At 41.4% G+C, this 18,798-nt stretch overlaps 1 protein-coding gene across 3 annotated transcripts in view; it reads left to right on the top strand.

Moving 5' to 3' along the window:
* The window catches only part of macrod2 (mono-ADP ribosylhydrolase 2), a 403,426-nt gene that overhangs the window by 293,103 nt on the left and 91,525 nt on the right, over positions 1 to 18,798 (top strand). For all 3 annotated transcript variants that reach the window (XM_062401312.1, XM_062401313.1, XM_062401311.1), the window contains exon 7: positions 15,720 to 15,750. In XM_062401312.1, the coding sequence (XP_062257296.1) occupies positions 15,720 to 15,750 (31 nt within the window). The remainder of the gene's footprint in view (positions 1 to 15,719; positions 15,751 to 18,798) is intronic.

The raw sequence follows: 18,798 nt of genomic DNA, 5'->3' as shown, positions 1-18,798 counted from the left end.
ACTAATGTATTCCTGATGTAGCAAAATTTAGATGGTGATTAAAAATATTCCTTGAGAGGTTATAAGTGACTTCAAGTGGATTCCTGTTCATGGTGTCTCTGACTATGCTCATACACATTTTTGTGTATTTTTACTGCAGAATAAGTGCGAAAATTCGGCTGGCGCCTAGCAGCTGACTTAGAAGTGGTGCGGACCAGGGGAATCCGACTGTTTAATTAAAACAAAGCATCACGAAGGCCCACGGTGGGTGTTGATGCGATGTGATTTCTGCCCAGTGCTCTGAATGTCAAAGTGAAGAAATTCAATGAAGCGCGGGTAAACGGCGAGAGTAATTATTGGCACTCAAAACAGGTCACTCTGTTTTAGACAGGGTTAAAAGGTCCTGTTTTAAATTATCCTTGTGGTATTTTGATCAAAATATGTTACAAACATTTCATTAAGACCCCAAGGAACCATATCAGCTGTGGTAAAATGGGTATAATATGTCTCCGTTAAATAAAGTTTAGTTAAATCAAAGATTGTTTCATAAATCTGATTCAATCTGTGCTCATTAAAAGATAAGAGTAATAAAGGGCTGAAATAATTTTAAATAGTGCTTTTTAATACATTTAGAAACTATATTACTAACTATATGTATTATATGTACTGTGTTAGGCCATAGAGTGTAATTTTGGTTGGTGGTGTGCCCCAGGATTTTGTGAATGTAAAAAATGTGCCGCGGCTCAAAAAAGGTTGAAAATCACTGCATTAGTGTGATAATAACAGCAATGACAGAACTCATAGTTGAGAAAAATGTAATTGATGTGTACTTTGAGTTTTTAGTTTGCTCCAGGTCCCATCTGCTAAAATGGAGGAGCCTTTTTTTATGACCCCGTACTGCAGCAACCATCGGGGGATGATGGAGTCGCTTTGGCTTCACTAACGGAGAGCTGTCCTGTTGTCCATCTTTATGAACAGTCTGCGGCCGACACGGCACACAAGTGTAGATGACATCGGTAATGACACCGTTCCTTCACCGAAGTATAAACCAGGCTTTAGTCTTCACGCGAGATGGAAAGAGCCGGAGAGACAGTGTCATAATTCACCGGAGCCGCCTGGCGATTCCCTCAGTCACCTTCCTGTTTCCTCTCTGCCAGCTGCTTCCTGTCCACCCAATCAATCTGCAGTGCCACTGCCGCCGCAAGTCACCGTGACCTTGGGTGACATGTCCCCTCTCTTTCCGATCGAGATGCTGGTGGGCTTTGGGTCCGTCCTGCCTCCCTCCTCATTTAGAGTCGCACCTGTGCTCGGACCAAGATAACAACACTTTGAAAACACAGCTCAGGGATTTGACTACGTTGGACAAAAGCCGTGCATACGCAGCTAGAAGCAGGCAGGCTGAACGCTCCTCTTTATGTTACCTCTGCCTTGTGCTGAATATTAACAGTGTTTAAGGAAAAGATTAAAAAGACAGCACCTGCACATCTTTGTGATATCCCCAGCGTCTCTGTTTTTCATTAACTGCCTGACGTTTTTGCTCTAGATATTTCAGAATATAAACAACATCATTGTGTTTAAGAAGAATAAGCCTTGCATTATTTTATCATTATTTCTAATGATAATTATTATTTTGAAGCTAGATCAACCACATCACTGCGCTGCTTGGAAGTATCACTTAATGTCTGTAAACTCTCTCTGTGTCCGTTCAATTGTTTGTGTTTTGTTTACGGCTAGAGCGGGGGGGGGGGGGTCATTGTTCTCCTCGATTGACTCTAGACATGTATGGTCTGGGCCGGGCCACAGTGGCAGAGTGGTTCCCTTCGAGGCCCCGGTGTGACAGTGCTGTCGCTACATGAAGGTGACCCTCTCTCTGGATCCAACACTCTGCCCAGTTTGCCTGTCAGGTCCTGGAGGCGACACGGTCTATTAAGCACTTTAATGATGACCACAGCTTCATGTACTCACACGGCAGACCCACACTCCTCCATATCCCTGCGGATATTTTCAGTGGTGAATGTATCCGAGTGGATCAGCATGTTTTCTCTGTGCCACCATCCTTGTACAAAGGAATCTAGCTTGTCTCTGAGGAGAGAATTTGATTAGATCTGTTGGTGAAATAAATCTGCTGTTGGATTTAAAGGTGCGTACTTTGACCAGGCAATCCCTTCAGAGGGCTTTTTACACTCCGTAAATCCACTGACGCCCCAATGTTTCAAAACACTGCTGTTACAGCCTTGTACTTTATATCCATATCTTGCTCTGTAGTATAAAAGTGACAGGACTGCTTGAAGATGGCGACAAGCCCTGGGGGAGCACGCCTACAAACACCCTCACATCTGTTGATCCCACAAAGGCCTGTACCTGCTATGAATGCAGGTAGTCTGCGATGTGACTAGGAAGCTGTATTCTGTGCTATCCCCTCGAGCTTGGCAAGAGGACACCATGAGGTTCAGATAGCTGTCACAGGGTTCTGTGTGTTTATCCCATCGTAATTACCTCCATACAGTGTTTACATCCGGTGACCACCGGGAGTCTGTGTGCTCCTGATTCTCAAACAGGCTGGATTAAGAGCAGGTGGGGGACAGATACACATTTCAATGGTACAATTAAAGTGTAAGCACTCAGAGACACACCACGGCCTTAACAAATACTCAGTAATCTGTGCTGTGGGCTTTCACAGAAAACGTAATAAAACCCTCCATGGTAACCTATTATTGTTTGACAAGTTTGACTTACTGATTACATTTTTCTTACACACAACAGCAAATTTTGGACTATGGCTTATACAATACGGTGCTAGGACTAATATTATATTTTTCACATTTACGTCACCATCATGGCTAACAACTAAAGCTAACAGTGATTAATTAAAGGTACAGCCCACAGGCCTAGTGTCAAGGTAGCTGCCTCCACATGTACATTCAATTTATACAACAGCAGCTAACCAGACATGTCAAACAAATGGTATTGACCTCTGATGATTAGCTTAATAATCAACTTCAAAGTAACTAAGGTGCAGCGTGCGCCGCTGCTGCTGATTCTCTGGAAATGCACCCCCACTAGCACCCACACAAGTATGCTGTTTTACATTAGAGGTTTTATTCTGGTGACATACCTCGTCAACTCACATCAAACATGCCTCCCTTACCGAAATCAAAGTCTGTCTGCAATGATGATGATTTTTGAGACAGGTGTGCTCTCATGTAGCTTTGTACATTTCTCGACCAGCGAGACAAAACACCCATCAAAGAGAGACGCACAAACGTGGAGTGTGCGTTCACACTGTCACCTTTCAAGAGTCTTTCCATATGGAGACAGGAAGGAACAAGGCCCTTTGTTTTTTGCCGTAGGTATGAATATCATTAGATCTGCCGTGAGTGCAATAAATGTGAGTAGGTGCAGTAGCCTTTGCCCAAGAGACAATAAAACACATATGGAAATAAGCCGACAGCATGACTAATAGCTTGCAGTTTGAACCACGCGCCCGTCTCAGCAAAACGCCTGTTCTCTTAAAGTGAGCCATTATACAGTTATCAATGAGACCGCTGCCCCTGCTGATCTCTCTTTTTGAGAGTTGAGGGGTTTTTTACAGCCAAAAAATAAACACCTTAGAGAAGCGACCGGTTTGCATGGCGTGTGCCGTTCGGCCAGAAATGAGGATAGAGTGAATACAAAGGAAGCTGTCACTCCCTGTGTCCCTTCTGTCCCTTCTGTCCCTTCTGTCCCTAATCCCTCCACTCCCGAGTCTGTGCCTGCCACAGCATCATCACAGCTCAGATCAAAGTGGGAGAGAGAGGCCCACAGGTTCACACAGTGGGGGGGGGCTGACCTCCTCAGAGCTTACTATGTCCTTGGACCAAAGTCCTTTTAAAGAGGTAGACATATTCAATGAAGCCCCGATTCTGTGCAGTATGCCTAAATTCAGCTTTACTTTGGATCAGAGATGTTGCTTTGTGTACATTCCCTGGAGCCGCCACCGCATCCATAGTGACAATTTAGTCATCTCATTTGAAAAGCCCCTTATGTTCATGCATGCAGCTGAAATGAACTGAAATTGGAAACATTGTGTGTACAGTAAATGCATTCCGTACTCAGGCCCATGGTTTCCTGCAAGCTTGAATTTTGCATCACTTAAGATGCACCCGGCCAGTGTACTGTATATAGAGTAAATTGAAAAATAGTGTTTTCTCAAGCTAATACGACAAAGGCCTTGACCTCTCATCCTGCTCCTCTTAATTAGTGTTGGTGGCTCTTACCTCTGGGCAAGCTCAGATTTATGGCTTTATGCTGTGTGGGGGTTTAAAGTGAAAGTGTTCTGCTGGGGCCTGCTCTGCCCACAGAGCTACACGGATAAACAGCCTTTCATAATCAAACCAAAGTGTACACATTTATTTTTTAGAAATATATCTACTGTGTAGTTCTCAAACAAGGAAACAAGATTTTTCTTTAGGTATGCTAGTATTTTATATTATTAGTTCCCTATATATTTAAGTGCATATATGGGGTAATTTATTCACCCTTTGTAGAGATATTTTGAGATTAGATTACTGAGCATTTTATAAGAAAATCATCATCAGTTTTTTCCCTGCACGTTCGGAGATGGATCAGTTATGTGACCAGCCAACCCTACACAAACACAGGCAGCATAGGGAAATATCCAGCCTCCAACACGGGTTTAAAAGAAAATCCCTTCCCGGTTGTAGTTATTTGTCTACATAGCTCTGCACTTTCTTCTGGCGGCCACTCATCTCACAGACGAATGGCGGTCCGCCTCCTATTCCCCTGTAGCACTGAATCACAGGAGCTCACACCAGCGTTGTGGAACCGGGTGCGATGAAAGCAATCACAGAGCACCCTGAGCTTCCGTTAACAAAGAGAGTTCATTAAGTGCGTTAAATTCCCTCTTGACCAAAACATTCCCGGGCTTCGAGTCTAAGAATACTTATTCCTGAAACATGACTCTGATGAAAAAATCTGAAGAAAAAGAGTCAACCGATGGCACGTTGCATGTTGTGTCGTACAGTATGCAGGAAAAACACAAAAATTCACCCTTCTAATTGGAAAATGTATCCCAATGATTCAATAATAATGATGTACTTACCACGCTTCCATGGGGTCACCGGTGCATCCGTACAGAGCGCTCGATTCGATTTCGAGTTAATGAGCTCGGCACTCTCAACCAACATTAGTTTTTATTTTGTATGTGGTGCTTTGGGAAATGTGGTTATGTCCTATTTTATCCTTTTCTTATGATTCTGTGGAGATCAGTTATCCACTTGTGATCCACTTGTATCATTACCGAGAATCATTTTTATTTATACAATCTTATCTTATTACTGTTTCTACCACTGTTTGTAGCACTTACTTCAAAGTCTCTTAATGAACTAAAGCTTTAGTGTTGTCGCTTTGGATGGAGATGTCTGCAAAATGAATAAAGGTTATATATCAAAAGATCCCCACACAACAGATAAAGGCTGTATACAGCTGTAAGAGTCTAAATATCTATCTTCATATTCAAAGTCTTGTTGCCGGTGAGGAGTACCACTCATTGAAGACCCTCCTCTGTTCTGGGTGACTACAGGACTCCAGCTAAGAATAATTTCCACTTTCACATCAACCACATTAATTCCTGCTGCCCTGCTGAACACATGTCTTTTCTCTGTTTAACCCTAACACACTGATTCCACAGTAACAACGGCTGAACGACCCTCAGCCCACTACAGCTCCAATCGAAATATTAGCAAAACCCCCTAGCCACACTTATCCATATACCTTTACTGCTCCAACTAACACTGGGCAACAAACTATGGTGATTTAAATCATTTTTTACCCACACTGTCTTTTAATTGCAGCTGTGGTTCCTTAGTAGCAGCCTTACTATGGCCAGGCCTTTTCTTCATTTGAATTTGTCTATCAGTGGCAGGTGTTACTATGCAGCATGAGTGTTGTCTCACATCCGACGTGCCATGAAGTCCCAATTCCCCTTTGGCATCAACATCCATCACAGTGATCTGATCACTAGGGGACAGCTCTAAGTACACAGAAAAGTACACCAAAGCTCTTAGTACACAGTACATGTACACCAAAGATGAGAAGGCATTTGAGATCTGTTGAGCAGAGCAACATTTAGGTGGGCCCTGAGATGCATATGAAAACATCATTTTAGTTGTTGAATATGCATATGTGTCCTGGGCAACACTGAAGGGCCACCTATTCTTCTGACCAGCTCGAAATATTCGTTAACAATTCTTAGTCATGTTATTTCTCGCAGTGTCTTCTATTTTTCTCTCTCTCTCTCTCTCTCTCTCTCTCTCTCTCTCTCTCTCTCTCTCTCTCACACACACAGAAACACAGTGAAACAGATCCGTCCGTCATGGTAACATTTGCTCTTAGGGAACATAAACATTGCACGTGTTTATTTACATTTTGATCAAGGAAGTGAGATCCAATCTCTTTGGCGCTTTCAGAACACATGGGGGGTCGAGAGCAACTCGGGCTGCAATTCTCTGTCCAAACCCAATGGCGGCTGAGAGAAAATTTGCCAGGCCCGACCACATCCCCATGTTTTCCCAGATTACAGGCATGTAGTGTAAGAAAACAAGAAGTTGGCCTCCATCAGATCATTCATATTAGTGCCGGGTATGAAGAAGGCCGAAGATAGTAGCCATCCAGCAAGTCACTTGTCGTTTAGCTGTACTGTCACATCAAAAGTCAGACTGAGCTTTTGACTTTGAAGCCCCTTTGATTCTGTGCTTTTGAAGTGTTGAAGGACGCCTTGAAAGCAACCAAAAAAAAAATTGAATTAGTAATGCTGGACTGGAAGGATACCATAGGCTTTCACATTGCATGACCCGAAACCCCTTATCTTCCGTTATCTGATTAAATGGGCTATTGAAATTGATTTATGAATGGAAATATAAGTAAATGTCTCGAATAAAATGCTTTGTAATTATTATTTTACTCTCGTTTCGAACATGCAGGGATCTGCTGCTTATACGGTACGAAACATGGGCTATATTTTAGGATTACTGATAATTCTAACCTCCCCACTGCGTATGCTGGTTAATCTCTTCAGAGGCAGTTTGACATGGGCTATGGATCTTGAAAAATCCATATTTGCCCTGGTTTTACCTTCCACAGAAGGATATTTGGCTCTCTCTTTTTCTTCATTTTGTCTCCTGCATTTCAGAGGCGTTCTCACTTTGAGTTAGCTTATGAGACTTAAGTTTGATAGATTCAGACGGAATCGTCATATTCGTTGCTCTGATCATTTTCTTTATGCCGGCCTGTAATTTAGGCCTCCAAAATGCAAATGATAACTAATGCTACATGCTTTGAACACATGCTCCACATTTCTTAAGCACTCTTTGGAATAATCACAGGCTTTCGAAGCCTTTGGGCAAATCGAATGATGTCTTCTACACCGCTGAGCCCCGAGGTTACGAAATTTCAAATTAAACAGTTTGCTCGGAATTACCGCAGATACCTTTCATTTGCATCTTTCTTGCTTCCATTTTGGGATTTCAATCAAAACGCCTCCCACAGTTTATAATGTCACGGCTCTTGTGATAAATACAATAAAATGTTCACAAGACCTTTTATAATCATGTCAGGCTGAGGATCTTAATCAAAGTAAAGTTCAAGGCCTTAAAGGAAGCGGATGTTGGATGCCATAAATTGTCACATAAAATGCTTTTATTCCATAAATAGTTAAGGCTGGTGGCCTGTGGAACAAATTAAATTTTGTCGTGAATTAATGGGGGGGGGAATTACCGAAATTATGTTGTGAGCTCTTGATCGTAGAGCCCATCATTTTTCAGCAGAATTTAAACCAGAACAACAACAAAGTCATGCCATGCTGTTGTTTAAGTGGTTCATTTTAACTGAAAATGTTTTGGCGATTGATAAGTCTTTGCATTCACATCAAATACCCACATCAAATGGGTATAGAGTTCATGTCTAATAACCACCTCTCAAATAAAGCCCTGGTTGTGTGTTCAGTTGAGGTAAATAAAAGCCCCAGTCTCTATATTACATTTCACAATGATTCCTGATCAGAAGATTTCACCACAGGTCTGTTATCCTCACTGTCAGTCTGACGCTGCCTCAGCTCCACAGTCTCAGCTCAGCCCCACAGAGCAGTCTTGATTTCATCTGCCACTGGCTTGCTAATTTAATCAATAAGTCTTTTTTTTTCTTTTTTTTTTTTAAACAGAAAATATCTGACTCCAAGTCTTTTTGCGGCCGTAGAGAAGTGGTTGAGTTGCAGGAATCTATTTTGTTATTGAGTTTACCTGGCATGTTCCTCGCCCTCTCATTTGAATTCTGTCAATCATGTGCGGGTTGTGTGGAGGTCAGACAGTTTGTCTCACCACCGTGAGTTTCTTTCTTTTCGTCTTTGCCTCACTCTTGCACAGTGGTCAGTGATATAATTTCAACTGATCCCGGGCGGGAGCCCCTCATACATAAATATGAGCAGACGTCTGGTTGCATGTGCCCTCGGTTCAGAGTATTGTCATTTTCGTGCCGGTCTAAATGCTCCGTCTTTAACACTGAGGGAGCCGGTGTCACCGGCGGACCTCTGTTGGAACTCATGGTCATATGAATAATAAAAGAGAACAATTTGAACCCAGAAATGGATTGTTCTTGCAAGCATCACACATTACTATGTTAGAGCATTAAAGTTTTAAAAGTTCAATTCAAGTTCCCAATCAAAATTCACCATCTTTTATTCAAAAGAAGCGTCCATGTTTTACCTGGGCGCTGCAGCTGTGGGCCTCAGCCTGATCAACCATACGGCTGGTCATGGACCAGTGAATCAGGCCGCCATCAGTCCAGTACCTGCTTGTGTTTGCTCCACTGCTCTGCCCTACCCACAGGCTGCACCATTTACAACTTTTTTTTTTCCTGCACATTCATCTCACCCCATGTCATGCTGCACTCACTCCTTCTGTGCATCCACAGCATGCACAGAAGGAATGTCTCAGGCTTGTCCCTCTGTTGAAGTGGCTATGTGCTTATGGGCCCTGTTTGGTGAGAACAACAGTTCCCAACAGTCCCATTACGAAGCAATAATTTTATTCTCTAAATTGAAGTTTATTTGTATCTGCACCAAATTGCACACATCGATGAATAAGATCTATGAAATATTCACTGAGAAATCAACAAAAATGTTGTAACATCTTGCAATTTTGAAGAAAGTGGAAATAATTCCTGGATCCACACCAGTTATTGACCTGATTCCTGCCTGACCAGTTTTGTCGTACTCCGTCCTGCGGTGTTTGTGTCACTGATGAAAACATTACCTATTAGTGAAGGTACTGCTAACATTAATTACAGGATGACAGAAAGAGTTAAACTAACAAACACTTTACATCACCACGTCTTAACATATCCATTAAATTATTGAATCTAAAAAAGTTCCATATTCCATGTCATGTTTTGTATAATGCAATTATCTTGCCAAGTTTGTCTACATGCACAGAGAACTCTATTTGAAATGTCACATTTTGACATTATGTTGTACGTGGATTACAATAACACTGTAATTATAAAAGCCAAGGTTAAGATGACTTGCATTCTTCAATATCATATATTTTACAGAGATAGGAACATCATACCCCCTGCACAGTTAGTTTTCATTACTGCTACACACTCACTCAGCACAATAGATAATTGTTGATGTCAACAAAAACATCGTAGTAAGCACTATTTACAATTTTTAAGTCTGGATTGTGATTTATCTCTCTTCCAGTGGACGTGACTTTGTGTTGCTTGGGGAAGGATTTACTTGTTGCAGCGTATTTTCATACTTTATCACGGACAAGAGCCGAGAGGAGAACAGGAATGTTCTGTTCAGGGTTTATTCATAACAACAAGGATTCTCCAGCATTGGGTAGCAAAGGTGTAAGCAAACAGCTTAACATAAATAAGCTGTTTTCCACAGTGTTGTGTAAGTGACTCCGCATGTAAACACAGCCAGTGATGCCGAGTCCTTAATGGACGCTCAGATATTATTGTGATAATGGTTTCATGTCATCATGGCGGCAGATATAAAAGCAGCTGGTGGGATTCGGGCAATTAGGTTTCAGGCTTCTCGCCCTCTGCATTTCTCCATCCTCCATTTAGCATAACGACACTCAAACAATCAGCGCTCACATTAGAATATGGAGTGTGGCATTATGCAGAATAAAAGGGTGTAAACGTGTCATATTTGAATACGCTGATGTGTAACCATGACATGCTCTTGCAGCGGCAGCAGGTAGCCGCTTCCGACAGGCATGACCTACCTGCTTAAAGAATTACAGCAGTCAACAAAGGGGATTGTCTTGGATTCAGGTTCCTAAGCCCACACTGCGGCGAATAGGAGCGTACGTCTGGTCGCATTTGCACAAGCTCTCCCCTCGCTGCTCTGATTTATAAGCATAGCTTCCATCTGCAAACAGGCTAGGAGGCTTCAAGCTACGGGGGCAGCACCCCAGGTCCAGTGCTATTTACTCAGCCAGCCGAGACGAGGCGCTCCCCCAGCAGGATCCCGCAGTCACCGTGCCCGTGCGTGCTTTTCTTACCTTTACCTGACTTCCCGGGGCTGCCCTGCATTGGCTGCAACATGGGAGGGTGACAGCTACAGCAGGACGGGCTCGTTTTGCCACAGGTTGAGCCATCTTGACTGTGTCATTTCCTGCTGCTTCACAAATGACTGAAAGCTGCGGGCCACCGTGCTCTCAGTGGAATAACAGGGAATTCGTTTTTTGAGCTACTGTCTTTGCAAAACTCTAGTCACACTTTGAAGTCAATAAATCATTCCATTAATAAGCCGTCTCTAAAAAAAAAAAAAACTAAGTCCAATTCCAAGAATACATGTTCCAGTAAATGCAAGTGAATAACAATAAGCATCACAGTCATTAAAAAGCAGCGTGAATGTAACAGAAGTATAAAAATAATTCCAACGATAAACACCGTGGCCTCTGTGCTGTGTTTAATACACTCTGGGCTGAATAAGTCTGCAGCGATGCCGAGAGGAAAGGTGCTCCACTTTAAAGCCGTGTGATAGATTAGGGAGGAGCACCAGCAACAGAATAATTTCCCTGGTGACCAATTTCTGAACACTCCCTAAGCAAAGAAAATCAGCAACAAGCCAACATGTCAGACGCAGGGCGCCGGCTGGACATGTGGAATCACTTCTAATGAGCAGCCAGAGGTAGAAATAATAACCTAAACCCCAAATCATAGGTCATGACTGCAAATATACCGACTGACTGTCCTAATTAACACTAGACCTTATACGATGTAAGTCGATGCACAGGTATGTATACTAACAATTATCAAAATAGCTTCTATGTTGGCTCAGTGTCTGGGGGGGAGAGAACAAGAACTACAGGCACAGTTTTACTGGGCTTACACTGCTGTAGGATGCTGGACATCATGTGTTTTCTGTGTCTTAAATGAACAGTGACCGACCATCACTGCTTATCTACTGCTAGAGTGAACTGGTAATTCTACCTGTGTTCACATTTACGTCAGAGAAAGTTGTATATTAAACATCTAAAGCTTTCAGTCAACTCGAAGCTTGTGACCAATATTGAGCTTGTTGATATTCACAGACATCGATTAGACTCAAGGTTTAACTTTGTTCACACCTTCAAGTAATTTATTGCTTGATTTGTAGCTGATTTATGGGCGAAGAGGAGACGTGTCAGCCAAGAGGCTCTTCAGGCGTCACTGTTTTATTGGATGTTTTCCTCTCTTTCCTTTTGGCAATAACTGTCCTTTAAACATTTGCATGTGCCACAGAGGTGTCCGATCTTTACAGCGTCCTGTTAAGTGATTACCTGATGCTTTTTCCCCACCCGAAGAGGTCGATACCCCCCTAATGGATCAGCCTGGGAACAAATAAAAAAAGATTCTAATTGATTATGCTGATGCTGATGGCCTCTGATGTGTTGAGGTTTAATTGCAGAAGTTCAACTTGAAGAGAACTGACATCTAGGCCTCCGAGCTGAGAGGATAACAAGGCTTCTCGCTCAGGACCAGAAAATAATGTGGCTGTTTCAATTAATTTGCCTTATTATTATTGTTATTATTACACAGCTTTGAATATATTCCTCTCGTTGAAGAGGTTTTTATTCCTATTTATATTGACCGTTAACAACTGTTAACTGATTTAGAGAGAACGTGAAAGTTTTGAGCTTTTTACTCATCTAAATGTCGAGCTGCAGCAGATGAGTCAATTGAGTATAGGTGCACATACAGTGTATGAAGCACTGCATTATTGTATTGCACTTCTTTAAACCTTGTGTGGTGTTCAAGTTTTTGTAAGGTCACATTTACTAATGTGTTTTTGGGATCAAATTCAATTAAAAAATAATCAATTACAATCAAGATATGAAATAAACAAACCAAATATGAAATAAAAATGTTGACATCAGTATTGATTTTTATTACCTTGAACTTAATTACAAATTGAACACCCTTATTTTTGTTTGAACAACAAATCAGCCCCTTTGAACACAGACAATTCATGTCAGCCTAAAGCAGAGTTTTACTTTCTCTATATTTTTACATATGTATTTTTTTCTTGATGCATGTACCCTGTGTCTTCCTGTCCATCTTGGGTCCACACACTTCGCAGCGTTTATTTTTGTTGCTGGTTTGGACCATTTCCTTCCACCTCTCTCCAAAAACCCACTGGCCCCTCCGAATTAGTGCGATCCAGAAGGATTTTCTGGAAGGCATTCTGGATGAAAAGTTCAAAAGAAGAGTTGATGTCTTGCACATGAGTGACCTCCATCCGGGACGGCCCTGGTTGCATCCTTATCACATTGGCAGCCATGCGGGTTGGCTCATTCCTGAGGCAAAAAGAGCATTCAATTTCACAAGTTTTTACATCCATATTTCTCCACTTGCTGGCTGATGTGGGGCTGTGCCTGTGGCTGGCTGCTGTTTTTTTGGAGCTGGCTGATGTCAATCTCTTCCTCTTCTTCAAGCTCACTGTCAGAGTCTGAATTGACAGAGAGGTGATCCTCATATCCTCACACTCTTCCTCTTTATCGTCTTCCACAGCTTCTCTCTCTTTGAAAATCACGTCTGTTCTATCCTGTGTTCTTCACAGAAAATTAGGCAAATCCACGGAATCCGAGCTCCGCATAATTTCCGACTCTTTTTTTTTTTTACTTGAAATTCTGGCGGTTATCATTTATTTTATTAATCTTATCGATCTTGGATATCCGACCATTTTGTAATTTCATACCTCCGTGTGTCCCATGGACTGAGCTTGGCACCGGACTAAAAATGGCCGTGCTTCTCCACGCTTCATCATCTGCGGTTTGTGTCAGACGCAGACAGTCATCTGGAAAGGTCAGAGCTCCGGTAAAAGATTTAAATCACCCCTCAGAAGAAATATTCCGCTTGACAGGCTGAACCTGAAAAACTGGTAAATAAGAAAACAAACAGAGAGTCGTTGCTCTTTCTTTAAACCAAGGACAAACTGACCATGGGATTTCAAATCGACTGTCATAGGTTGTGATGCGTTAGAGAAGAAAAAGTATTTTAAATCGATACATTAATCATTTACTTTCATCTACGTGCACTTTTTTCTATTATCTATTGTGTCAGTTGAAGATAAACAGAGCCACAGAGGATAAGAACCCTGACTACTTATTTGTATGTTTATATGAGGTGACACATTTTCTTTCATTCAGATCTATTAATTGTGTTTTCAGTTCTAAAATGAAGTGATCTTGGCACAGCTGCTAGTAACAGCATGTTTCTAAATGCAACCTGACAGGGTCAATATGGCAACACAAACAGTTGGGCTCGGTTGCGGCTCTGGGAGAAACTGACATATGGGTGTTATTCTTTGATGAATCTTTGTGGTGCTTTTGTTGTTCTATATTCACCCAGATGTGAGGCGCTACTGAAAATGTTTTCCTTCTTTAAAAGAAAATAAATCCGTCTTATGATATTAATGTTGGGGCCACGCCTGTTGATGAATGTAGGAACTAAAGCACGTATTCAGCTGCTTTTCAGGACAAATGGGACCTTTGAATAAATCCTTTCTCTTTACTGTGTATTAATATGCTTAAAAAGATGAATGTGAAATAGGGACGCTTACAGCCAGGTCGATGTATCATAATATATTTGCTCACAGGAGTAAAGAATAATGAAACTATTTTCAGCTATAAAGCCATGCTTGTATAATATATCTGCTTCAAAGTGCTGCAAAGCAAGAACTATTACAAGGTGGTTACTTTTTATAATGTTTTGGGAAAAGACAGCCATAAATACATGTAAGCTTTTTAGCTCTTTACTCCATAAAAAGCATTTATGATATTTATTCAGATTCTCTCTCTGTTCTGGTATGTGTGGCTTGCACTCGTTGGTGATTGGTGGGAAATCATTGATTCCTGGTATTGATCCAAATGCGGGAGCAATGGCTTTGATTTTGTGTTTGGTTTTCTCATCATTGGAATCAGATGTACTGAAAAGCCCCCCCCCCCCGCTACGAGGCCCTCATTGTTATTGAGACACACTGTCGGCAGTCTGCATCAACTTTACACAGAGTTGAATCTGTTTATCTTTGAAAGCACTCATTAAATTAAAGACGAGCATCAGAAGGCTGGAGCAAAAATTCGATCAGTGGGGCAGCCTCAGCCTTTGGGTAGGATCCATACTCGTCTGTGGCAGAGGAGGTCTGTGTGTGAGATTGGGCTGTAGGCTACAGACAGGATCAATCAACCTCATTTGGATATTCATGTGTAGAAGGCTATCAAGCGGCGAGCTCTACATGCACCTATGAATTCACATGAATCAAATCCACTGTGCCCTCAGGCAACATATGCAAACTTTGACTGTTATGGGCATCAAGTATGAGCATTAAGTACTAATACGCCATCTTGTTCATTGGGGCAACGTATGAGATAGAAAATTGTCCAGCAGCCTCTTTAACACAGCAGGCGTGATCTTGATGATCCGTCTAATGTGTGCGTTAGAAGGAGTGTTCGAGTCTAGGATGCATTTAATTTGTTGCGGGGAAGGCAGCAGTTAAGTACACAGTTTAAGTGTGTGTTTGTGTTTCTGAATTGTGCTAGAGAGCTACAATACTGTGCATTATAAGCATTGCAGGGATTTCAGTAAATTGCTCCTCTTGGGAGGGAACAAGTGAAGCAGTCGAGGTAAACAACAAGTACATATGTAACAAGTATGTGTCAAACAGTGGCTATGGGTGACTGCAGATTCATTAAATGCAGTCATGAAATATTTACAGTGAGTCATTGACTTTTCACTTCTCTGCTGTGGACTTGAATCATAAGTCGAGTGTTTGTCAATGAAGAGAAATACAATGATTCAATTTCAACAACATGGTTGAAGAGATTGTGTTTGTGGTTTATTTAGCTCGTCTCCAAGACTCAGAAATAAGATATTGCTCAAGAAAGAAAGCAGTTATTTTTCTTCTTTCATACCCTTGACCTTCTTGGTGGAAGGTGCGCTCTCCCATTATGCCAATGTTGTTGTTGACTGGCATTTTCGAACTTGTCTCAGGAGTTCTGTGAATCCCTGGTCTTTGTTGTTGACCCTCTATCTACTGAGAGCTTTAAGTATAAATATGTATTTATATATATATTTATATATTTATATATATATATGTTTGTCTTATTGTGAAAAGGTTAAAACAGGATTTGATTTGTCACATTTTATTTGTGATCATGCTTTGACTGTTATCTTTTTCTTTTTTTGTACAGGCCTTCCCATGTATATCCACAGGCATCTACGGTAAGATTATTTTTTTTCTACTTATTTTTCCTCTCACCGTTCACACATTTTATGATCTGTACACATTATCACTGGATAATGCTTGTGTGTTACAACTAGTGGCTATATGTTGAAAATCTTGCCAATAAGAGCAGGGGCTACACAGCACTAATTTAGCTTCTATATTTACAAGGCTTTGACTTTGAAGAAGAGCACAGGGTGAAGAAACATGCCAACCAGTTCACCTTGAACCATGTTGCATAAAGACACAACCTTGTGCAAGGTGAACAAAACCTAGACCCTGAACAATGCTCGTGCTCTCTTATGGGACCAGGCCTGAAATTCAACAAGACAACAAAACAAGAGGCAAAACACTTATTAGAGTTAAACAAAGTCACATTGAAAACAAACTTGGACACTCATCTCATCGGAGTCATTAGCTGCTCTGATTGCTTTTAACAGCCAATTAAATGAATACCATTTTACAAGACAAGGTGCTTATGGTGCAAACAGTTAAAATGCATTCTGGGTGATTGAATTGCAATGGGAAATAAATCACAGATATAAAGGTGCTTTAGACGTGTTGAGGACAGATTGTGATCCTCAGGCCAAACTTGCCCCCGAGGTGGTCAGGGACACATTGTGACCACATTGAACTTATGGTGAAATGTTACTGAGTTGTCAAGGAACACACGACAACTACTTGGGCAGAAATACATCATCACTTGAAATTGAGCAGTAAGCAGCAAGGAGGCTAGCAGCTATCAGCCAGTGAATATGTGCAGAAGTCCTCTCTTCAGTCAATAATGGCTGACAGCTTCTGATTATAACAATAATGAGTGTCCCTGTGCACAGTGACTAGCAATTAACATTAAATCTTCACCTAGTTTCCAGCAACACTGAAAGAGCTGCCGACTTTCCTTCAGGGAAGATAATGAAAATTAGCTCTTTAAAAAACATGTGATAATGGAACCCTACTTCTGTACACATGCTAGACAATTTAAATCCCTCCTATCATTAGTGGACTCCAACAGGCCTTCAATTTAACTTGGTACCTCCGTGCGACGATGGTGTTAATGAATGCAGCCACAGTTGAGTTATTTAAATGCACTGCTGCTAATTAAGACCTGACGCCAGGCTTTCCTGCTGAATTGCAAATTGCATGTGAAACATCGACCATGATGTAGTCTTCGTTTGACTTCACAATCACAATGCATGGGAGCCTAGAATTGTATTGCTCCTTCTGGCAGGAAAATAGTACCATACCTTATATCGGGGATGGAGCCAGTCACATCCCCTTAGTCAAACCAAAAACATCAGCTTGTTTTTGTTAAAAGATAAAGGTAAAGCTCAGTGGCAGTTGTGCATTTCACCTATATACTGGATGTGCACACAGTGTCTTACTGCACGTGCGCTACAGCTTAACATAAGACATTGATTGGGAAAACTAATAAGCATATTCTGGTAAGGGAATAACGCTCTCCTCATCCAACAAGAAGGAAGTTCAACGTGTGTTTCAGACTGGGAATGTGCAGATGGAACAAATGGAATGTACATAATAAACCCTGTACTCTATGTCTGCTGTAAAAGTTCATTGTGTTATGTATGTGTGTTATTGATTTGTTAACCGGGTAAGCAGAATATAAAAAAAAAGCCTCAATTTATCAGCCACATGGAACAAAAAAAAAAATGCAGCACACATGTGAGTTATTAGCAACCTTCCATCTGCCCCCTGAAAAGTACCAACAAAGTGAGGTAATTTCCATCCTAAGACGTCACTATGCCTTCTTTCTCCAGCCTTTATTATGACTAACTGGCAGCTGTCACCAAGCTGCATGCTGAAAAATTAAACATAATGTTACTGATTAGAATGCACTGATTATAGAGCCTGGCAAACTGTTGTTGTGCTCATTAGAAGAGCTATAAACAGGCACCAGCAGTGATTTCCTTCCCACTATAGTTTTTCATTCACTCACCAGATTCTGGACAAAAAGTATACACCGCCTCATTAAAGTCCAGGGTGCTGATATGATCTCTGATCGAGAGAAGATTTTCCTCTGACAATCTCACTGAATTAAATATGAATACCTATTATTAATATTAAATTAATATCCAATTATGGTGCCCTATAGTTAATAGTATGAGGTGCTTTACTAAGGAAAATCACTGCAGATTCATGCAAACATGTCACCTCTCACCTCAAAGGCTTTTCCGATAAGAGGTGAAATGGTTTCGATAACCTCCCACAAGTCTTTTTTTGTGCCTTCGACCCTGACCTATGACAGAGATGCTTCAGATAGTTAGAAGTTCAACAAGCTGTCTGTTTATTCAACAGAATGTGAAAACCACACAGCTGCAGGTCTTCATGCAAATTCTACCCTCAGCAGAGTTAAACTTCCTTGCACGCAAATGGATACAATATAGTCCAAGCGGCCAAAAATCCTAATATACAACATATCATCCACTTTGTAGTGAGGCCCAGTGCGTGCAGTAAAACGAGCCTTTATGCTTATAAATCACTCAGTGTTTATAATTGTACACTCTGTGCTGGATAGAACACTTCCCTCCTGGGATATTGAACACTTTCCAGCCATCATTTCTTTGTGACTCGCACAGTTTACCGCACAGCAGCTCACCATTACCTCTCACCGCCTCTCTGCAGTGTTGTCTGTCTATACCAGCCTTCTATATACGAAATGGGGTCTCAAAGTGTCAATGACAAGAAGGGTTGAAATTGTTCTACTTTCCTATTCTTTTCTCCCCCTCTCAATCTCCCCTTCCACCTTACTGGTTATTTGCCTGCAAAATCACTCTGTAAAATGAATTGCTTCGTCTCATATTTCCCTCTCCTGAGTAGGAAAATTCCTTCAGCACGTTGTGCTCAAATAAGAATGTGTATTATATGGCATTACCATTTTGTGTTATTTTGCCAACAGAAAACTTTGGTGCAGCCCCGCTGTAATTATGAAAACTCGTTAGTTACTCATTAGTGCCTGGAGACGGCTGCAGATCCTCACTATATGTGTTAGTCCCTGCCTCATTAGTGACTTAAAAACTGTTGTAAATCCT

The sequence above is a fragment of the Platichthys flesus genome, chromosome 12 (assembly GCF_949316205.1).
Source record: "Platichthys flesus chromosome 12, fPlaFle2.1, whole genome shotgun sequence".
NCBI lineage: Eukaryota > Metazoa > Chordata > Actinopteri > Pleuronectiformes > Pleuronectidae > Platichthys > Platichthys flesus.
This window is presented reverse-complemented; position numbering and strand designations above follow the sequence as displayed.